General features: G+C 41.1%; 1 protein-coding gene across 1 annotated transcript in view; it reads left to right on the top strand.

The window, feature by feature from the left end:
- PAK5 (p21 (RAC1) activated kinase 5) overlaps positions 1-18,690 on the top strand; it is a 99,723-nt gene that overhangs the window by 78,467 nt on the left and 2,566 nt on the right. Inside the window, exons 5-7 of the mRNA XM_037051654.1 lie at positions 2,971-3,097; positions 14,798-14,923; positions 16,771-16,905. Coding sequence (XP_036907549.1) covers positions 2,971-3,097; positions 14,798-14,923; positions 16,771-16,905 — 388 coding nt within the window. The remainder of the gene's footprint in view (positions 1-2,970; positions 3,098-14,797; positions 14,924-16,770; positions 16,906-18,690) is intronic.

Raw genomic sequence — 18,690 nt, forward strand, 5'->3', positions numbered from 1 at the left:
GCAGACCCATCCCCTCTGGGATTGAGCCCCAGGGCAACAACTAGATGTGCCCAAGTGGCATATGGGAAGAAAGTGAAGTAACTAGAAACAGGGTGAGTGCTAGGAGACAGCTTCCTCTCAGGCAAACCCCCAGAAGCCAGGCAGCAGTGTTGTCTCCTCTCTGAGCTCTCCCCCACACAGAGCCACAAAGTGGTGACGTGGGTTGCCCCACACTGGTGAGTACCTAAGCTCTGCCTCATTCAATTTACAAGTACGCTTTTCTAAAATAGGCCACTCTACTAAGACAGCGAGTCAAAGCAACTCTATCTAATACACAGAAACAAACACAGGGAGGCTGCCAAATTCAGGAGACAAAGAAAGATGGCCCAAATGAAAGAACAGAGAAAAACTCTAGAAAAAGAACTAAATGAAACAGAAATAACGAACCAATTAGATGCAAAGTTCAAAACAATAGTTATCAGGATACTTAACCCATTGAGTATGGAAACGGCATAAAAAAGACCCAGAAACAAATGAAGTTTACATCAAGCAAAATAAAGAAAAATCTACAGGAAACCAAGAGTGGAGGGGATGAAACTGAGAATCAAATCAATGATTTGGAACATAACAAAAAAAAAGCATTCAATCAGAACAGCAAGAAGAAAAAAGATTTCAAAAAAACCTGGGATAGGCTAAAGAGACTCTGGGACATCTCCAAATGTGCCAACATCCAAATCATAGGAATGCCAGAAGGAGAAGAGAAAGAGCAAGAAATTGAAAACTGATTTGGAAAAATAAAGAAAGAAAACTTTCCTGAGAAGGAAATAAGCATACAAGTCCAGGAAGCACAGAGAGTCCCAAAGAAGTTGGACCCAAAGAGAACCACACCAAGACACATCATAATTAAAATGCCAAATTAAAGATAAACACAGAATCTTAAAAGCAGCAAGAGAAAAGGAGACAGTTACCTGCAAAGGAGTTCCCATAAGACTGTCAGCTGATTTCTCAAGAGCAATCTTGCAGGCAAAATGGGACTGACAGGAAGTATTCAAATGATGAAGAGAAAGGACCTACAACCTAGATTACTCTATCCAGCAAAACTATCATTTAAAATGGAAGTGCAGATAGATGAAGTCCTTCCCAGAGAAGGTAAAGCTAAAGGAGTTCATCATCAGCAAGCCATTATTATATGAAATGTTAAAGGGACTTATTTAAGGAAAAGAAGATCAAAACTATGTATATTAAGAGGCAACAAATTTACAACTATCAACAACTGAATTTAAAAAACAAAGCAGAAGAGGAACAGAATCATAGATATGGAGATCATATGGAGGGTTATCAGTTGAGCAGGGGAAGGGGGAGAATGGGAGTTAAGTAGCATAAATTGGTAGGTATAGAATAGACAGGGGGGATATTAAGAACAGTATAGGAAATAGAGAGCCAAAGAATTTATATACACACCCCATGAACATGAACTAAGGGAGGGGGATTTCCAGAGAGAATGGGGTTACCGGGCAGTAGAGGGGGGCAAAGGGGAAAATTTGGAAAACTATAATAGCATAACCAATAGAATATATTAAAAATAATAAATAACTCCCAGTGATGTCAAAGCTTATATAGTTCATAGGCCACATTTGGAGAAGCAATGTTCTAAGGAACAGATGTACAAAATGTTACATGTGGGAATCTTTAAGTTCAGTCTTGCTGGTAAGTATATTGCCAAAGAGTTAAGAGAGGATCGTTATGAAGGAGAGGCATTGGATATTAGCTAATGTCACTGAAATAGCACCCAAGTCACTAGTGAAAAACAATAGGGGGAATGCACGGGAGCAAGAAGGCTTTGGGAAACCCTGTGAAGAACAAAATGTGCTATTGCTTTTCCAGTAAAATGAGGCAAGATTTCAATCATGACCCCTACAGCTCCCAGTCTATGAAACAGTCTAAAAACAAAAGGGCACTGAACTTTCTTCACCAACATTTCTACACTACCAGCTGATGGACTCCTGGTAGTGTAGCCATTGACATGCCCACCATCCAAATACATAAGAGCATCCTAATTTATAGAAACAAATATACTGAAGAGACCTAAGAACAAGACAAATGTAACTTACATATAAAACAATTCATAAAAATATATCCGGAAGAGAGGCTTCAGGTAGCCACACCTGTCTCTAGAGTTCTCCTTTTGTCAGGGTTCTTTTCAATGCCTCCTTTGTATCAAGCGAATAAAGTTGAGATGCATTTCATCAAGGAAGTCACAGATTAGAACCAAATACATTATACTACCAGTGTAAACTCCTCTGAAACCAGAAATACCTTCTTCAGAGGGGTGCAACCATGAATTGTGGGAACCATGTCCTGTGCTGTCTTGCCTTTCTCATTGCCATGGTGCATCTATTAAAGCATCATCCCTTCACACTTAGTTATTAGGAATTAGCTAGCTCCAATTTCCTTCTTGAAAGAAGGGCCTGGAGCATAAGAAACCTCCAGTTCTTGAAGGAGGGGGGGGCGGGTTTAGTGAGAGGCAGGGCAAACCTCAGGGGTCCAAAGATCACTTTGTCCAAGTCCTGCCTTGGAGAGAACTGAGGTTGTCCCCACTTTCAGATCAGAAAAAAAGATCTGTGGAAGTTGAAGAACTTGCTCAGGGTCACCTAGCAGTAACTCCTGGAATCTTGATGCTATTCAGTTCACACTCTCTGTAGGACTGTGGAGGTATAAGGAATAACCTATGAAAGTCCAAAAAGTACATTTTTATTAACAGTCCAAAAACAAAACAGCAAATAGACATCTCTGGCCCTTGGCTTATGTTTGGCCCTTGTCACCCTCATGTCCAGCTTGAGGTTCTGTGAATCAGAACGGAAAGAATTCCTTTTTCTTGCCTGTAGATTTTCCAGATCTGGTTCGCTAGAATCCCAGGGAGCTCCCTGTCTGGATCATTTCAAAGATGTTCTTAAATCTGTCCTTGCTTCTTAAATGTTATTTTCCTTCTAGAATGAATGAAGAACAGATAGCTACTGTGTGTCTGTCGGTTCTGAGAGCTCTCTCCTACCTGCACGATCAGGGAGTGATTCACAGGGACATAAAGAGTGACTCCATCCTCCTGACGAGCGATGGGCGGGTAAGATTTTCATGTTGGGCCCCCTCCATGCTTTAGCTTGCCCCTTTGCCATTATGGATATTGTTCTCCTAAGAACACTTTCTCATGATTCTCATTCTTTAGTCACAAGTCACCCACTGTCCTTCCCAAATGTCTTACAAAAAGGAAATCACCATCCTCTGTGTCATCCTGTTAGTCAGAATTATCTGGGGCTCAAATTTAATGGATAATTTTCTACATTAACAATGAGCACAGGAAGTAATGAAAACTATGGAAATTTCTTTTTCTGCCATGTTCTTATTTTGTTGGAGGAGATGATGTTTTCTAGGGCTTCGTGACCCTGTTCCTGTGAGTATACCTGTCTGCAGTATCTGTCGGAGTCCCTGCAGGAAACAGATGTCACACTGTAATGGACCATTTGAGGAGAGTTTAATAAGGCATGGGCAGAGGCAGAAAAGTCAGGAGGATTAGAAAAACACGTGAGGATTAGTGTGGTACTCCAGAATGGAGTGTTGCTCCTACCTGGGGAGATGAGGTGGGAACTGGCTACCAGAGTCTGGAAACAGATACTGTTGCGTGAAGAGAGCTGAATGGCAGGAGTCAGGGCTTCACTGGAAACCAGACCACAGCGAAGCTGCAGTATGGGAGCTGGGGGATCAACACCCCAACCTCACTCTGATCCTTCCTTCCCTTCCCCAGTGGAAGCTCCCCATTGGCTAAAGCAAATTGGAAGTCATCAGTAAACACAAGTTGGCCTCCCAGGGCTCAGAAAGGGTAGGGGAATCAAATCTAGGGCGAACAAAAGATACCCATCACTAGAGCCTATCTCCAGGCCTAGATTTCTGCATTTCCCATCACCACAACTTCCTCAAGGGATACTGGTGAAACTTATCAGCCACACCATGGTATTGAAGAACATAGAATTCAACAGCCAAGATAAGAATGAGTTGATGTTCTACAGAAGGTTTAAATGGAAGTTTTGAAGAATAAATTTTCACTATTTAGGTCCTTTTAACTTCCCTGAAATGTCCACTAAAGGTAAGAGCCCTGGGATGAATGGAGCCAGCTGTTCCTTTGATGATCTGTGTCACAACCCAACAACCTCTGCAATGTGGAAAACATTCATGTCACATCAGAATTTGCCCAGGAATGGCCAGAAGGCAGCCAGAGGAAAATGACCTAGGCCTTTGGCTTTTCTTCTTTTGTTTAAAAAATAATTGTCGATTTTATTGCAGAAATTTATTTTTTAGAAGTAGATTTACACTTGTGAATATGCAAAACACATAGTATTTTCTTGTGTTATTATTTATTATTGTATTATTTTCTATATGAAGATCATATATATCATTTGCAAACTTGGGATTATGTTTAACACGTAGTTTTAAATCCTGCTTCTGCATTGTTCTAACTAAAAACTTTTTAAAAGACAGTATATAACAGTCAGTTTTGCTTTATAACACACACTCTCCAGTTAGTGGCCTAAAACAGCAACCATGTAGTTGCTCATTATTCTGAGTCAGCACATGAGCTGACCTCAACTGGGACAGCTCACCTCTGCTCCAGATGGCATCAGCACAACTATCTGTTTTATTTGTGGTCAGCGTGCAGTTGACAGCCTCCCTCATTTGCCTGGCACTTGGCTGGCCCTCAGCCAGGCCAGTATGGGGTGATAGCTACATGTTACTCATCTCCCAGCAGGCTAGCCCAGGCTCATTCGTGTGCTGCCTGTGGCCAGGTTCCCAAGAGCAGCAACAGAGGAAAGCCCAGTGTACACACACTTCTGAATCTACCACTGTCCTACATCATGTTTGCTAACATCCTTCGGCCAAAGTCACAAGGTCAAGCCTAGATGTAAGGGTTGGGGAAATAGACTTTACCTGATGATGGGAGAAGATGCAAAGTCACACTGTTAAGGGATATGGATGCAGGAAGGAGACAAATATGTCACCATTTCTGCGCACTCTCCCACAGAACAGGAGAGCTACAGGAAAACAGTAGGACCCTTATCCTGGCCTGACTCAGGAAAGACAGAGATGAGGCCCCCCAACCTCAGAGCACAATTTGCAAAGCATTGAAACTGGTCCACAAACTGGCTCTGGGGACTGGTGCGAGCAAAACGAGCAAAACAGGGCACTTTCAAGCCAGACTTCCCTTCCTTGTTTCTAGAAACACATGACAAAGGCTTTCTGGCTCTAAGTACATATCAGATGTAAAAATCAGACATGATGCTAAGGTAATAATTCATTGTTTAATCAGCTCACTTAAATATCTCCCCCTCCCCACAAGGTATTAAGGTTATTGAATCATTCAGCATCATTCTCGTGGACAGAACCTGTTTCAAACATTGCCTGCATTTCCATGCCCCCAACCAAGTGTTCACAGGGACCAGCACCTTGTTAGTGCTTTAGTTTTATTGGTTTGTTCAGTCACTCATACAATAACTATTACCTGAAAGTCAACTGTGTGCCAGGGATGGTTCTAGGTCCTAAAGAAGAAATAAAGCAAAATCACTACTTCATTAAATATATTAGGGGCACAGAGGTGTGATAATAAAGAAATAGATAACTACACAAATAAAGTCACCACCAGACAGGCAGTGATAAGCACTAAGGTTGCTGGAACTATTGAATTTAAGCAGGGGAAGGAGGTGGGATGGGGCAGAATGGGTCAGTTATAGAGACCGATCAGAGAAGACCCTTCTGAAGTGGTGATCTTATAGCAGAGACTTCTGACCAAGTGGAGCCTGTGGTTCTCAGGGGTGTGACTGTACCAGGAAGAGGGGACAAGCCACATGTTGAGTGGATCCTGTTTCTCTTGGCCAGAGTGTGCTCATCCACATTTCAGAACAATGCACTGTGTTGACTCCACTGGGCTTCTTCAGTTTCTAGACAGAAAAAAAAAATGTTGTTTTAGATGGAATGTGGTCACTCTAAGAAAAGTCTGAGAGTACAGTTTGTACTCATCTATTAGACCATGGAGTTTTATAGAGAAGACATTTTTGTTCATTTATTGTCATTATAACAAATCACGCCAACACTGAGCGTCTTGAAGCGAAAGTCATTTTAGCATTCTCACGTTGCTCTGAGAGTTGGTTGGGCTCCCCTAGCCAGTGCTGGCCTGACCTGTGCTCAGATGATACAGCGAAGCATCTTCCTCAGTCACATGTCAGGTAGTGAGTGCTGGCTGAAGGGGCGTGTGCAGCAGGAGCTGGCAGCCTGGACACCTGGGACATGGCCTCACTGTGTGGCCTTCCTTGCAGCATGGAGGTTGTGTCCCGAGTGAATGTTCCAAGAAAACAGGGTGGAAGTGCATGCCACTTTAAAGACATAGCCTAAAGTGAGACAGTGTCACTTCCACTGTAGTCACAGCCCTTTCAGACTTGGGGAGGGGGTGGAATAAAAAACCTTCCTCAGGGAGAGGAATGTCACAAATGTCAGACACTCAGTGAGAGGAAGAAGAGTTTGTGGACAGGGCGATACTGTTGTTGGCTTTTGGGGAAATATAGTCTGTCACACAAGCTGTCTTGGTCTCTCTTTCTGTTTGGATGCAATCAATGTCATTAGCCCTGAGAGAAATACAAATTAAAACTAGAAGATATCAATGCACATTTATCAAAATGGCTGAAATGAAAAACAGTGAGAACACCTCTTACTCATACATGGCTAGTGGGAATATAAAATGGTACAGTCACTATAAAACATAGGCATTTTCTTTCAAAACTAAAAATGGACTTACCATACGACATATACTTCAGAGAAACAGAAACTTATTTGGGCACATAAACTTACACACAAATGTTTACAGCAGTTTTATTCATAATAACCCAAACCTAGAAACTCCCCAAATATCCTTGAAAATGGTTAATTAGACTGTGGTGCATCTGTACCATGGCATACTACTCAGCCAAAAGAGTAAATAAATAAAATAATAATAAAAAGGAGTGAATAAGGGATACTTGATGAATCTCAAGGAATGTATGATGATTTTTTTAAAAAGCTAATATCTAAAAGAATTGCACTGCATAATTCCATCTATGTAACATTTGTGAAATAATATAATTATAGGAATATACAGAAAGTCTGCAGTTCCCAGGGCCTCAGCACTCGGAGTGTGTGGTTATCCAGAGGCAGCACTAGGGAATCTCTCAGTGAGGGTGCAGTTGAGTACACAATCATGGTTGTGGTTATGCAAGGCCACAGTGTAATACAATTGCAGAGTATGTACACACATACATATACTTCAGATATAATTGATGAAATTGGAATAAGCGCTATGCACTATATCAACAGCGATTTCTTGGTGTAGATATGGAACTACAGTTGTGTAAGTTGCTAATATTAGGGAGGGCGGGGTCCACATTTCTTTGCAACCTCCTAATTATTTCAAAATAAAAAAATTTTAAGTAAGTTATTCAGATTTAAAAGTATACATTGTTTCTGGCCTCTTCAACAACTAGAAAGGAAATTATTTGCTATCAACTGAAAGTAGATTGTTCATTATTTGTCCATGGCAGAAATAATATCCAGTGAGTCACTAAGTTGTCTTAAGCAAGGGGAATGTGATGTTTGGGGTGTGAGAGGGAAAATAAATTGAATGTCACAAAGTGGTTGCAAGAATTACGTGAAGAAATTTGTGTAAAACCATAGGATGTAAATGAGGTACAAGGGAGACACTCAGAGAGAGGGCAACCCCCACCCCACCCTTGCAATTGAGGGCTGAGCCAATTCATCTACAGTCTGTCCTTGGCCTGGGGCTTGAATTTGAGAGGTGATACTCGGGGGCCACTAGCCAGTGCGTGATTGACTTTTATCAAATTCATTGGTTGGAGTGAAATTCAAACCTATTACGCCCAGTGCCTTTATTAAAAAGGGAGAGTCTAGACCCAGAAGGTCAGTAGGTTGGAGTCCTCTCCATACATCAAGGTTGCAGGTTTGTTCCCTGGTCAAGGCACGTACAATAATCAACCAATGAATGGCTATTTATGCATTAAGTGGAACAACAAAGCAATGTTGTGGTGTTTCACTTCTCTCTCCCTCCCCGCACTCCAAACAATTAAAAAAAAATCAGCAGGGACACACACACAAGTAATCTTTCTGGTCATTTTTTATCTATAAATTGATTGTCACAATTTAAAAATTGGGAGCTTTCAAATAAAATTTCAGATTTCTGTCTTCTCTGCCACAAAATTACGTTGTATGACAGCACCGTGCCTGGATTCACACATGGCGGTGATGGAGGCCGTGTGATGAGGCCAAGTAGCACCACAGCAGACACTGCTGGGTCCCCACCTGGAACTTCCAAAGTTTGTGCTCCTGCTCCAAATGCCAAGGGCCACCACCTGCATCTCTTTACCTGGGGATTTTCTCCTGCCATCCAGTTGTCTGCTTTTCTAGTACAAAGCAGGCTGGAAATTCCAAGGAATTAACATCCACACTCCCTTGGAACAGCCCAGAAACAAATAATGGGAGCTGGTGAATAAATATCGAATCTCTCACCTTTGCGTGCAGTAGGTCTGAGGCACACATCCTCCACAGTCTCCCAAACTTCCTCAGCAGGATCCAGATCTAGTTTACACTGTGGTAACTTACTGGGTAATTAACCCTTGACTGACTACCTTCCCTTCTCTGTTGTACTTACCCATTTCACTGCTAGTGTTCCCTGTATTTCCCTAGCACTGAATCCTTGTCTCAGCGTGTGCTTCTGGGGAGCCCAAATGAACATAATGTTCACAAACAACAAAAGGTGGCTGTGTCCCTCTCCCACAGGACTTGAAGGGAGGGTAAAGAATAGGTAAGGGGGCAGACACTGGCAATCAGGGCTTTATGACCGTCCCACACCCTTTTTCCTGTGCCCCTGACCAGCAGCTGGAAGTCAGTGTCTATTTCCCAAAGGCACGCACCCCTTGTTTTTTCACACAGACCATGTAATTCATTGATATTTTTTGCCTGACTCTCTTGGGCATTTGAGTTTTGTTGTCTCTCAAATAACTAGAATTTTATAATTAAAAGACCTGAAGGCTATTTCCCAAATGTTCTTCTTAAATAAACAGAGACTCGATCCAGTTAAATAGTTTCTTTCTTTTCTTTTCTTTTTACAAAAAATTACATTTATTCTATATTTTAATTTTGTATCTGTAATTACAATTACTGGTGTTCCTTATTACTATCTCGTGTCCTTCCATCCTGAAAGGTTCACGTAATATTTCTTGTAAGGCTGATTGTGTATTAACAACTTAAATTCATTTCTTTCCAGTGGTCTCTGAGATACACCAAGTCGCTCCCTGTCTTCCCTTCCCTGCCACTCCACACAGGTTACTTTTCCTAATTCGGGAATTGCGGCATGGGACTCAGATCTGAGTCTCCCACTCGAATACTGTAGAGTCTTGGGCAAGTGCCTACTGCCCAAATGGCAGAGGAACTGGCTAAAGCCTCTGTGCTGTTTCAGCCTAGTCACTGTGATACCCTCCTCCTCCTCTTGGGCATGGCAGCTGAAAAAGTGGACCTTGAGCCGGGGGCATCATCGTCTCTCTGGCCCCTTCCATTACCTCTCTGTTCCTTGGTCCCTGAGTCACTGCTCCTCTTAAAAACAGTTCTCAGACTCTAGTGAGCCTCAACCCCCCTGGAGACCTTAGCCAAAAAGCAAATTCTTGGGCCCCACTCCCAGAGTTTCTGATTCAGTCAGTCTGGGCAGTACCCAAGAACCTGCATCTCTAACAAGTTCCCAGGGGGTGCTGATGCTACAGATGTTGGGTACCATTGCCTTATACAAAACACTCAGGAACCAAGCTCAAAAGCCTGCTTTTGCATGCATGCAAGAAACCTGGAGCAGAAGCAAGAATTCTTTGGGTGTATGCAATTTACAGAATGAGAGTTTTACATTTTATTTTAAACCTATAGCTATCTTGTGGATAGCCTCTTTTGCCCTGCCTCCCATGTTTTGGTGGGGCCTCTGATTCCCAGCCAGGACACATTGAAATGGATAGGATCTCAGGTTTAAATAGCAGCTTCGTCTGAGCTCTTAGCTCTAGTTCTTTGGCCGCCTTGAAACAAGCTCCATGTTCTTCTTTAAGGGGGCAGGCAGTGTGCTAGCTACAGTTCTCTTAGCCTAACTGCATTAGCAGGACAAAGGTGGTTTCCTAAGCAGGCACACTGCACCATTCTATCTAAAATAAGGCTCAGCTGAGAGTCTATGTGATTTGCTTTTAAGGTCTGCCTACAATGCCTTATTATACTAATTACTTGAGTTCTCATTATCTACTTGCAGATTTATTTGGATGAATGTTGTGTGCAATTATGTTCTTTTGGAAAATTGTCTCCTTTATGTACTTGGATGAGTCAAAAATATATATGCAGACACACTTGCACTCCGACAATAAAATAGGCCTAACTTCCGAGTGTTGAGTTTCAATTTCTCATCTTACGTTTTATCAGGGAGATAATTATTAGTCTGGCAAGTGTGGGGTCATTTTGTGTAAGTCCATAAAGAGAAAGGCGTGCTAGAGATATTGACATTAAAAAGTGTCAATACCAAAATGCAAATATGTTCCACTCCTTAATCATGCAGCTTTCTTAAATTTACAGGCCAAAAAATTCACAAAACTGTTCCTCTTCTACCATCCATGTAGTAGAGTTACAGATTTGCTCATAATCAAGCTCTGCAAATAACTGCATGCACATGCACATACAAAATTATAATTTAATCGATTCTGAAAACTTACCTCAACTCACAAAGTGGAATCTAGTCTGTGGAACTACTTCAGAAAGTTCCACAGACTAGATTTTTTTCAAAAATCTTTTAAAATTCAGTCTATTAGTTTTAGTATGCTTAAATAATTTAAACATTACCTATCAAAGTTTAACCACATTATTATAAGTTTTAACTGGTACTTTTAAGACCCCAGTCCTTGTGATTTGGCCACCAGCTTACTCCCTCTTTACACCTACCACCTCCATCTTTCTTAAGGTGGAGTCTGGGAGAAAAGGGGACAAATGTGGATTGTGGGACCTCAGGGTGAAGGAGAGAAGACTATCTTCTTGTTCCTCCCTAGTCCCCGACTTGAGAAAACTGGCCTATTCTGCTCCCTGGACTGGGGACCACTAGGATTAACAGGTTCCATCAGCTGGACTTTTCAGGAGTGCACCTCTGCTGTACCTTGCAGCTTCCAGCCTCTTGCCATAAGTCTTAAAAGTCATCTTTGGGGCTGACTCCGCATCTCAACTATAGGCTTTCAGTGAGCACTTACTTCCCCAGTCCCTCTCTGAGATTTGATGGAGCTTCTGGATTTCTGCACAACACACAAAAATCTTCTCCCTTGCACTTGTGGGGATGTATGCTATTCAGATATTTGATTCTGAAGTAAGCTAGCTGTCTTCAATGAGTCTATGATGGTTTCATGGAAGCCAATAACATTGCCTTAGGTTTGCTTCCATCCACTCTGTTTGTGCCATTTCTTCATGGAAGTCAGATTCAGCATAGCCAAGGTTGATGTTCATCTGGTATTCACTAGCATATCTACAGTCATTATTAAAGTATTACCATATTTCCATGCTTGTTGGTAAATGTCCACTGTTTCAAGTCATTGGAGTATCCAACCCCCTTTGCCTCGTTAAAGATGGATACCACTTAACTTTCTGTCTAAATTCGGATTCGTGTAGGTGAATCTGGTTATTACATATTTTGAATATTGCCTCTGAAGACAGATGCATATGGTTTCTCCTCTCCGTTCTTTATGTGGGCATTTATGCCACTCAGATATATCTGAAGCCCACCATCATCTGCTTGGGGTGGTGGGAAATGATATATAATAAAGAGTTGAGGCCTGATGTAATCAAATCACTGCTCTTCATTCTCTTCTTCACATAATCTCAGGAATGTAGGACTTTTCACTTCTCTGAACTATAGACTCCTTTTGTAATAGGGCACCAAGGATTGTGGACCAGCTGCCATGGGCCCAGAGCTTTCTTCTTCATACCGCATGGAAATCTGGGTTTGATTCTTGGTGTCCAGGCTATTATGAAAAAACCAACTTTCTCTGGCATTTATCTGGAGCAATCTAATCTCCTTCAACCCAAACCACACCATCACTGACATTGTCCTGATTAGGAAGAAGATTATGAACAAGGAAGTGGAAGAAGAAAAAGCACATTCATCATTTCTAGAACATTACCCTATTCATTTGTACTTTAACTCTGATTTTAGAAACAGCTGTCTTCAATAAGTCAATGGTGGTTTCAGAATAGCACCAATGTGTCTATTACATGACCTGATATCATATATGTGTCAGTATAAAATAAAATCTATTAGTAGCATTTGTGTCTTGAGTACCTACTCTTTCCCAGCTCTTAAGGAACACAGTAAGACTTCACAAGTAAAAGGCAAAGCTGTTGCCCTTGAGGAATATTGCTTCTATGCAGAGGGACAAAATTAGCAACAGAAAACAGTTCAAGATTGAATGAGTGCTGAGTTCTTTCAAATCTAGAGAGGGGGAAGATCAATATGGGCACATGAAAACAATTCTAGAGGAAGTGAGAAGTGATCGGGCTTTAAAGCATGCTTAAGGATTGAATATGCTTCCTCAGTAAGGTTAAGAAAAAGGCAAAGGTGTCCCTTCCCACCGATTCCTTTTAATATCATACTAGAAATACTAGATAATGCAATAAGACAAGAAAAAAGATAAAATATATACAGATTGGGAAGGAAGAAATAAATCTGTATGTTCACAGATGACATGATGGTCTATGTAAAAAATCCAAAAGAATCAACAGAAATAACACCTAGAAGTGATAAGGAATTATATCAAGGTTGAAGGATATATCATTAATATGCAAATGTCAATCACTTTTCTATATAGCAGCAATGAACAAAGTAGAATTTGAAATTAAAAACACAATGCTATTTATATCAGTGCCACCCCAAATTTAAACACTTAGTTATAAATGTAACAAAATATGTACAAGATCTTATAAGCAAAATTCTGATTAATGAAACCAAAGACCTAACTAAAGGGAGAGCCATTCCATGTTTATGGATAGGAAGACTCAATATTGTCAAGATGTCAGTTCTTCCCAACTTAATCTATAAATTCAATGCAATCCCAGTCAAAATCCCAGCAAGCTATTTTGTGAATATTCACAAACTAATTCTTAAGTTTGCACAGACAGGCAAAAGATCAACACAATGTATATCCAACAAATATTAAAGAAGGACTAAGTTGCAAGACTGGAACTACCTGACTTTAGTGACAATTCACACTGTCATCTTTATAGACAGTGTGATATTGGCAAGAGAACAGATAAATAGACCAATGAAACACAATAGAGAGCCCAGAAATATGTCCATATAAATGTAGTCAAGTGCTCTATGACAAGGAGTAAAGATAATGCAATGGAGTAAAAACGGTCTTTTCCACAGATGGTGCTGGAACAACTGGATATCCACATGCAAAAATTAGATAGAGACACAGACCTTATCCCCTTCAGAAAAATTAACTCCACGTGGAAACATATACTAGATGGAAGTATAAGTTTAAGAATGGAAGAGAGAAGTCTGCATTAAGCATGGAGGCAAAAGAGTATCCAGCAAGAGTATGTAAAAAGAAAAGAGGGGAGAGTTCAAACCTGAACCCTATGTAGCCCAATATTTAAGGTATAGTCAGCAGAGGTAGAGCCAGGGAAAAAAGGCTGAAAAATGTTCAGAGAGGTATGAAGAGAATCAAGGGAGAATTTGTGCCATTGAGACTTTACCTTTGGTGTATGGAAATTTGAACTTCAAATGGCCATTCTGAACCATTGCCAACCAATGCCTGAATGATTGTTGTCTTTGAATGTGTGTTCTGTCACATCACTAACAACCCTAGGGGCAGTCCTCTTCAGTGAGGCCATCTGAAGTTCATAACAGATCATCATGAACAGGAATCATGCCTTCTAGAAATAAACTGAATCCCTGTCATCTGGAATATATAAACTGGCACAATGCCTAATGGTTCAGCATATTCCTAAGAGTATTCATAAAAGCTCAGTGCAAGAGTTTTCAGGCTTTTAAAAAGATAATACCTAAGATGAAGAACATACATGTACATTGGCTCATTAGGGTCACCATCTCACACCCCTGGTGCTAACACTCAATTTTGTTGCCCACATTTCCAACTTGATGCCCATATGGCAACTTTGATTGTCATGAGCAAAGGAGGAAAACAAAAAGAAAAAGTGAGCCAATATTTAATGTATCCTATATAAATGAGTTCTTGCAATAAATCAAATGCATCAATAAGGCTGGTTATTTGAATTTCTCATGGTACTTAGAAATCTAAATGTGTTTGATGCAAAAGAACCTTAACTGCAGCAGTTTATATAAAACTCTTATTAAGAATGGCAATTTACTGACACTCATATGTTACACTGAAGTTGTGGGTTTCAATTTTAATGAATTTATTGTTTGCAGTATACTTAATTTTTAAATGTTTTGGTTTCAGTATTTTATAAAAGATATAAGCAGCAGGACTTTAAACATTTACCTGCTGGAGCCATGAGAGGTTGTTTGTGTGTTTGTTTTTATTAAAATGGCTTGTGCCTTTCCACTAAAAGGGTTTGACAACCCCTTCACCAATATTCCAAGACCTGTTAATGAGACTGTTTTGTTTTGAATTTTAAAGTCTCTATGTGTTTCTGGATCTTCAAGCCAGTATTTCTAAGTTTTTCATTCGTTGCCTTCCTTTCTTTCCAGATAAAGTTGTCTGACTTCGGTTTCTGTGCTCAAGTTTCCAAAGAGGTGCCGAAGAGGAAATCCTTGGTTGGAACTCCCTACTGGATGGCACCTGAGGTGATTTCTAGGCTACCTTATGGGACAGAGGTAAGGGGATGACAGCCATCATTTGAAAGAGGCAGGGCCTGAACACCCTCAGGGATACAGTGGTTCTGAGATANGTGTTTCTGGATCTTCAAGCCAGTATTTCTAAGTTTTTCATTCGTTGCCTTCCTTTACTTTCCAGATAAAGTTGTCTGACTTCGGTTTCTGTGCTCAAGTTTCCAAAGAGGTGCCGAAGAGGAAATCCTTGGTTGGAACTCCCTACTGGATGGCACCTGAGGTGATTTCTAGGCTACCTTATGGGACAGAGGTAAGGGGATGACAGCCATCATTTGAAAGAGGCAGGGCCTGAACACCCTCAGGGATACAGTGGTTCTGAGATAGTTAATGAGCACAGGAGATCAGGGTGATGACCTTTAACTCCACATCTGGCCCCCATTCACTAGACTCATCACAGAGTATGCAGTGGCAGAAGGGAGGATGTTGCCCCAACACTGACCTAAGGGAGTTTATTGAGATGGACACTGGGGGAGACTGATTCAAACTCTGATACCCCCTCTGTGGCAGACAACCACAGAGCAAGATAATGCAACTTGAAAAGTGACCAGAGACACACACAGACACGCAGGTGTGATGACTCAAAGGGTAGAGGGTCAGAGATAGCTCCATGAGAGAGAGGTAGTAATTAGATAAGCGATAATGTTTTCCCACAGAAAGAAATATTGTGAACATTATATGTCAAATTATAGCATAATTCCTGTTTCCTCTGGAATGGAAACAATTGCTCATAATTATTTTAGGGATAAGGTTTAGATTTGTAAAAATGGGAGGCCTTCTAGAGAAAGAGTAGTGTGAGTAGAAGCTCTGAAGCATGCAAGACGCTACACACAGCTGAGGTGAGGAGCTCACTCCAGCTGGGCTTGGCACAGTGTTGCCAGTGTTGTGGTGTAGAAGGAGACTGGAAGAGAGGAGAAGCAGCACAGAAGAGGTGGCATGGATCAATGAGCTAAGGATATCAGCATAAGTTAAGGCAGACTCTGCTCTCTTTCCCTTGCGTGCCTGCCCTTAGATGAGTACTCAACTGATTTCTCTCACTGTGGTTCCAAGAGCATAAATTCTCAGTGAAGGTTACTGCCAGGGTTATAGCAGGAATGCAGCTAACTGATAAGAGGTGCAGTGAGGCTCTAACAGGGAAGGGACTGTAACTGGGAATTTATAGCACAGCTAGGGCCTTTCATTGTCCAGGCTCCCCATTCTTTACTCAGAAAGAATTGCTTGTCATCTCTTCCTTTTCTCTATTCCCTGAAAGTGGTTTTTTAAAGCAGGGCTTTGTGCTTGCTGCTTCAAAATGATAAAACACAAAGGAGAGAACTCCAAAGGGTGGGGGTGGGGTGGGGGGAGAACTGTTTTTAAAAATCAAATCAGTACAAGAATCAGCGTATACTGTGTTGTGCAATGTAGCTCTTCGCAGTTCGTTATGAATGTCTCAAAAACTCGTCTTATTTCTTTTACAACTTAAATGTAACTTTCCTCTCTGTATTTATAACATAAAAGTTTGGATTTTTTTCACCTGCCCTGGTAGACAGTTAGCCATCAAAATCAACAGGGTAAAATTGTATAAAGTTCTAAACTTCAGCATGTTAGGATATTTGTGTGACCCTAACTGTCAGGACCTTCACTATAGTTGTCTGTAGAAAACCAATGAAGCCTCTGAGGAAACACTCAGTAACTCAACAATTCAGTGTTGAGTGTAAATCCGTGTTATAAATATTGAAAGATTATAAATACCACATTAGTTTATGAATGAGTATGAATCTGTTGGTTCCCCGGACACATCCTATGTTGCAAAATATTCTCTCTGCCCGAAATAATCAGAGAATTGTGCCTAACAGGTGGACATCTGGTCTCTGGGGATCATGGTGATAGAAATGATTGACGGTGAACCCCCCTATTTTAACGAGCCTCCCCTCCAGGCAATGAGGAGGATCCGGGACAGTTTACCTCCACAAGTGAAGGACCTACACAAGGTGAGATGTGGCATCTGTTGCTCAAGTTCAAATTTTTCTTGGATTTTTCAGTCTCCCTGAAGTTTTAAAGACTGGCACATCACACCTAGGAGCAGATCCTGGTTTATAGTCAGGGACTTTGGAATTAGAGCCATTTGGATTCAAATCTCTGCTCTTCCTGTTCACTCACTCACCAAGGGATTCAGCCCCTGCATCTCTGGAGTTCATTTGTAAAATGGCATACATTCATATCCTCTCATAGGGTTGGCTAGAAGAGTAAATCAGATGCTCCACTCAACACTGCCTCATTGAGCACCTACTGTAGGATAGAGACTATTCTAATTGCAGGGGATATCACAGTACAAGGCCCCAGGTTCCCTGACTCGTAAGAGCTCACATTCTAGTTGGGCAGGCAGATAATAAACTATAAACAAATAGATGAACAAAATAATTTCAGAGACCAGCACATGCTATGAAGCAAATAAAATACTGTGATGTTATGGAGTCTGCAGGAAAAAAGACTGGGAAGTCATTTAGGTTGAAGAGCAAAAGTAGCTCTTTCTGGAGAGAGATCACCCGAACTGGAATGTGAATGGAAAGAAGCAAGCCATGCAAAGATCTGGGAGAAACATGTCCAAGGCAGAGAGACAATGAGTGCAGAGTCCATAAGCCAAGGGGACAGCTTATATGGCTGAGCAAAGTGAGCAAGGAGAACGGCTAGTGCCAAAGAGGTCATCAGGGGCTAGACTGTGCAGGGCGATCAAGGACATGGTCAAGGGGCCAAGTAACATCTCTCCTGTTTTCCAAGGATTGACTAGTAAGGCCAAACAGAAAAAATGATGCTAAAATGAGGTGGCCACCAATGAGGGCAGGGCTTTCTGAGAGGACCAGTGCTGTAAACACTGGCCCCACACACACCTCCTGTCCCATCTCCCTCATGACAATAAGAGAGGGGAGTGGGGCTGTCTTTTAGGGGAGACTAGTTTATAATGATGGCATCTCCTCTTCCCACACCCCTAAGCCTTAGGGAACAGTCCCAATAAAATTACTCATACAGGGTGTGTGGGCCTGCCCACCCCCCCCCAAAAAAAAAGGGGAGACTGCTTGAATTGAACAGGAGATGGAAACTTTTCCTGCATTGGACTAAGTTTAAATAATGAATGTGGTTTAAATAGAATGGTATCAAAATAGGGTCATACCTGATATAAATGAGTGTGATGTTCTCCAAATTCATGTAAAAGAGCAGCTTTGATCCAACTGGTCAACAACTGAAAACTGCCCAAGGTTGTTTCCCAAATGGAGGATAAAAAATATGTGCTATAATCCAATAGTGAATACTATACAACAATGAAAAGGATAAAACTTTTGCCACACAGGGTTGAATCTCACAGACACAATGAAGAGTGAAAGAAGCCAGACAGAAAAGTTGACAGTATATGACCCTATGACTCTATTTCTAGAAAGAAAAAGTGCAGACAAAATTAATTAATGCTTTTAGAGGTCAGGAGAGTGGCAACCCTTTGCAGGGAGCTGGGTACTCATAGGAAGTGGACCTGAGGCAGCCTCCTAGAATGGAGAAATGTTCTACATTTGTATAGAGATGGAGAGTAAATAGGTGTTAATGTATGTGAAAATAGGTATGTTTTACCTATTATAAAATATACACTTAATATTTAACATTTATGCATTTGAATATATGTGAACTATTCCTCAAAATTAAATTATAAGAAATACAAGGGGAAATACTATCCATGTCAGATATTCTTACAGAAGCCCAAATGGTGGTTGTTGTTAGAAAAATAAAGC

Source organism: Sturnira hondurensis, unplaced genomic scaffold, assembly GCF_014824575.4.
Source record: "Sturnira hondurensis isolate 20B ecotype Veracruz unplaced genomic scaffold, ASM1482457v3 Scaffold0007401, whole genome shotgun sequence".
In the NCBI taxonomy this organism is placed as follows: Eukaryota; Metazoa; Chordata; class Mammalia; order Chiroptera; family Phyllostomidae; genus Sturnira; species Sturnira hondurensis.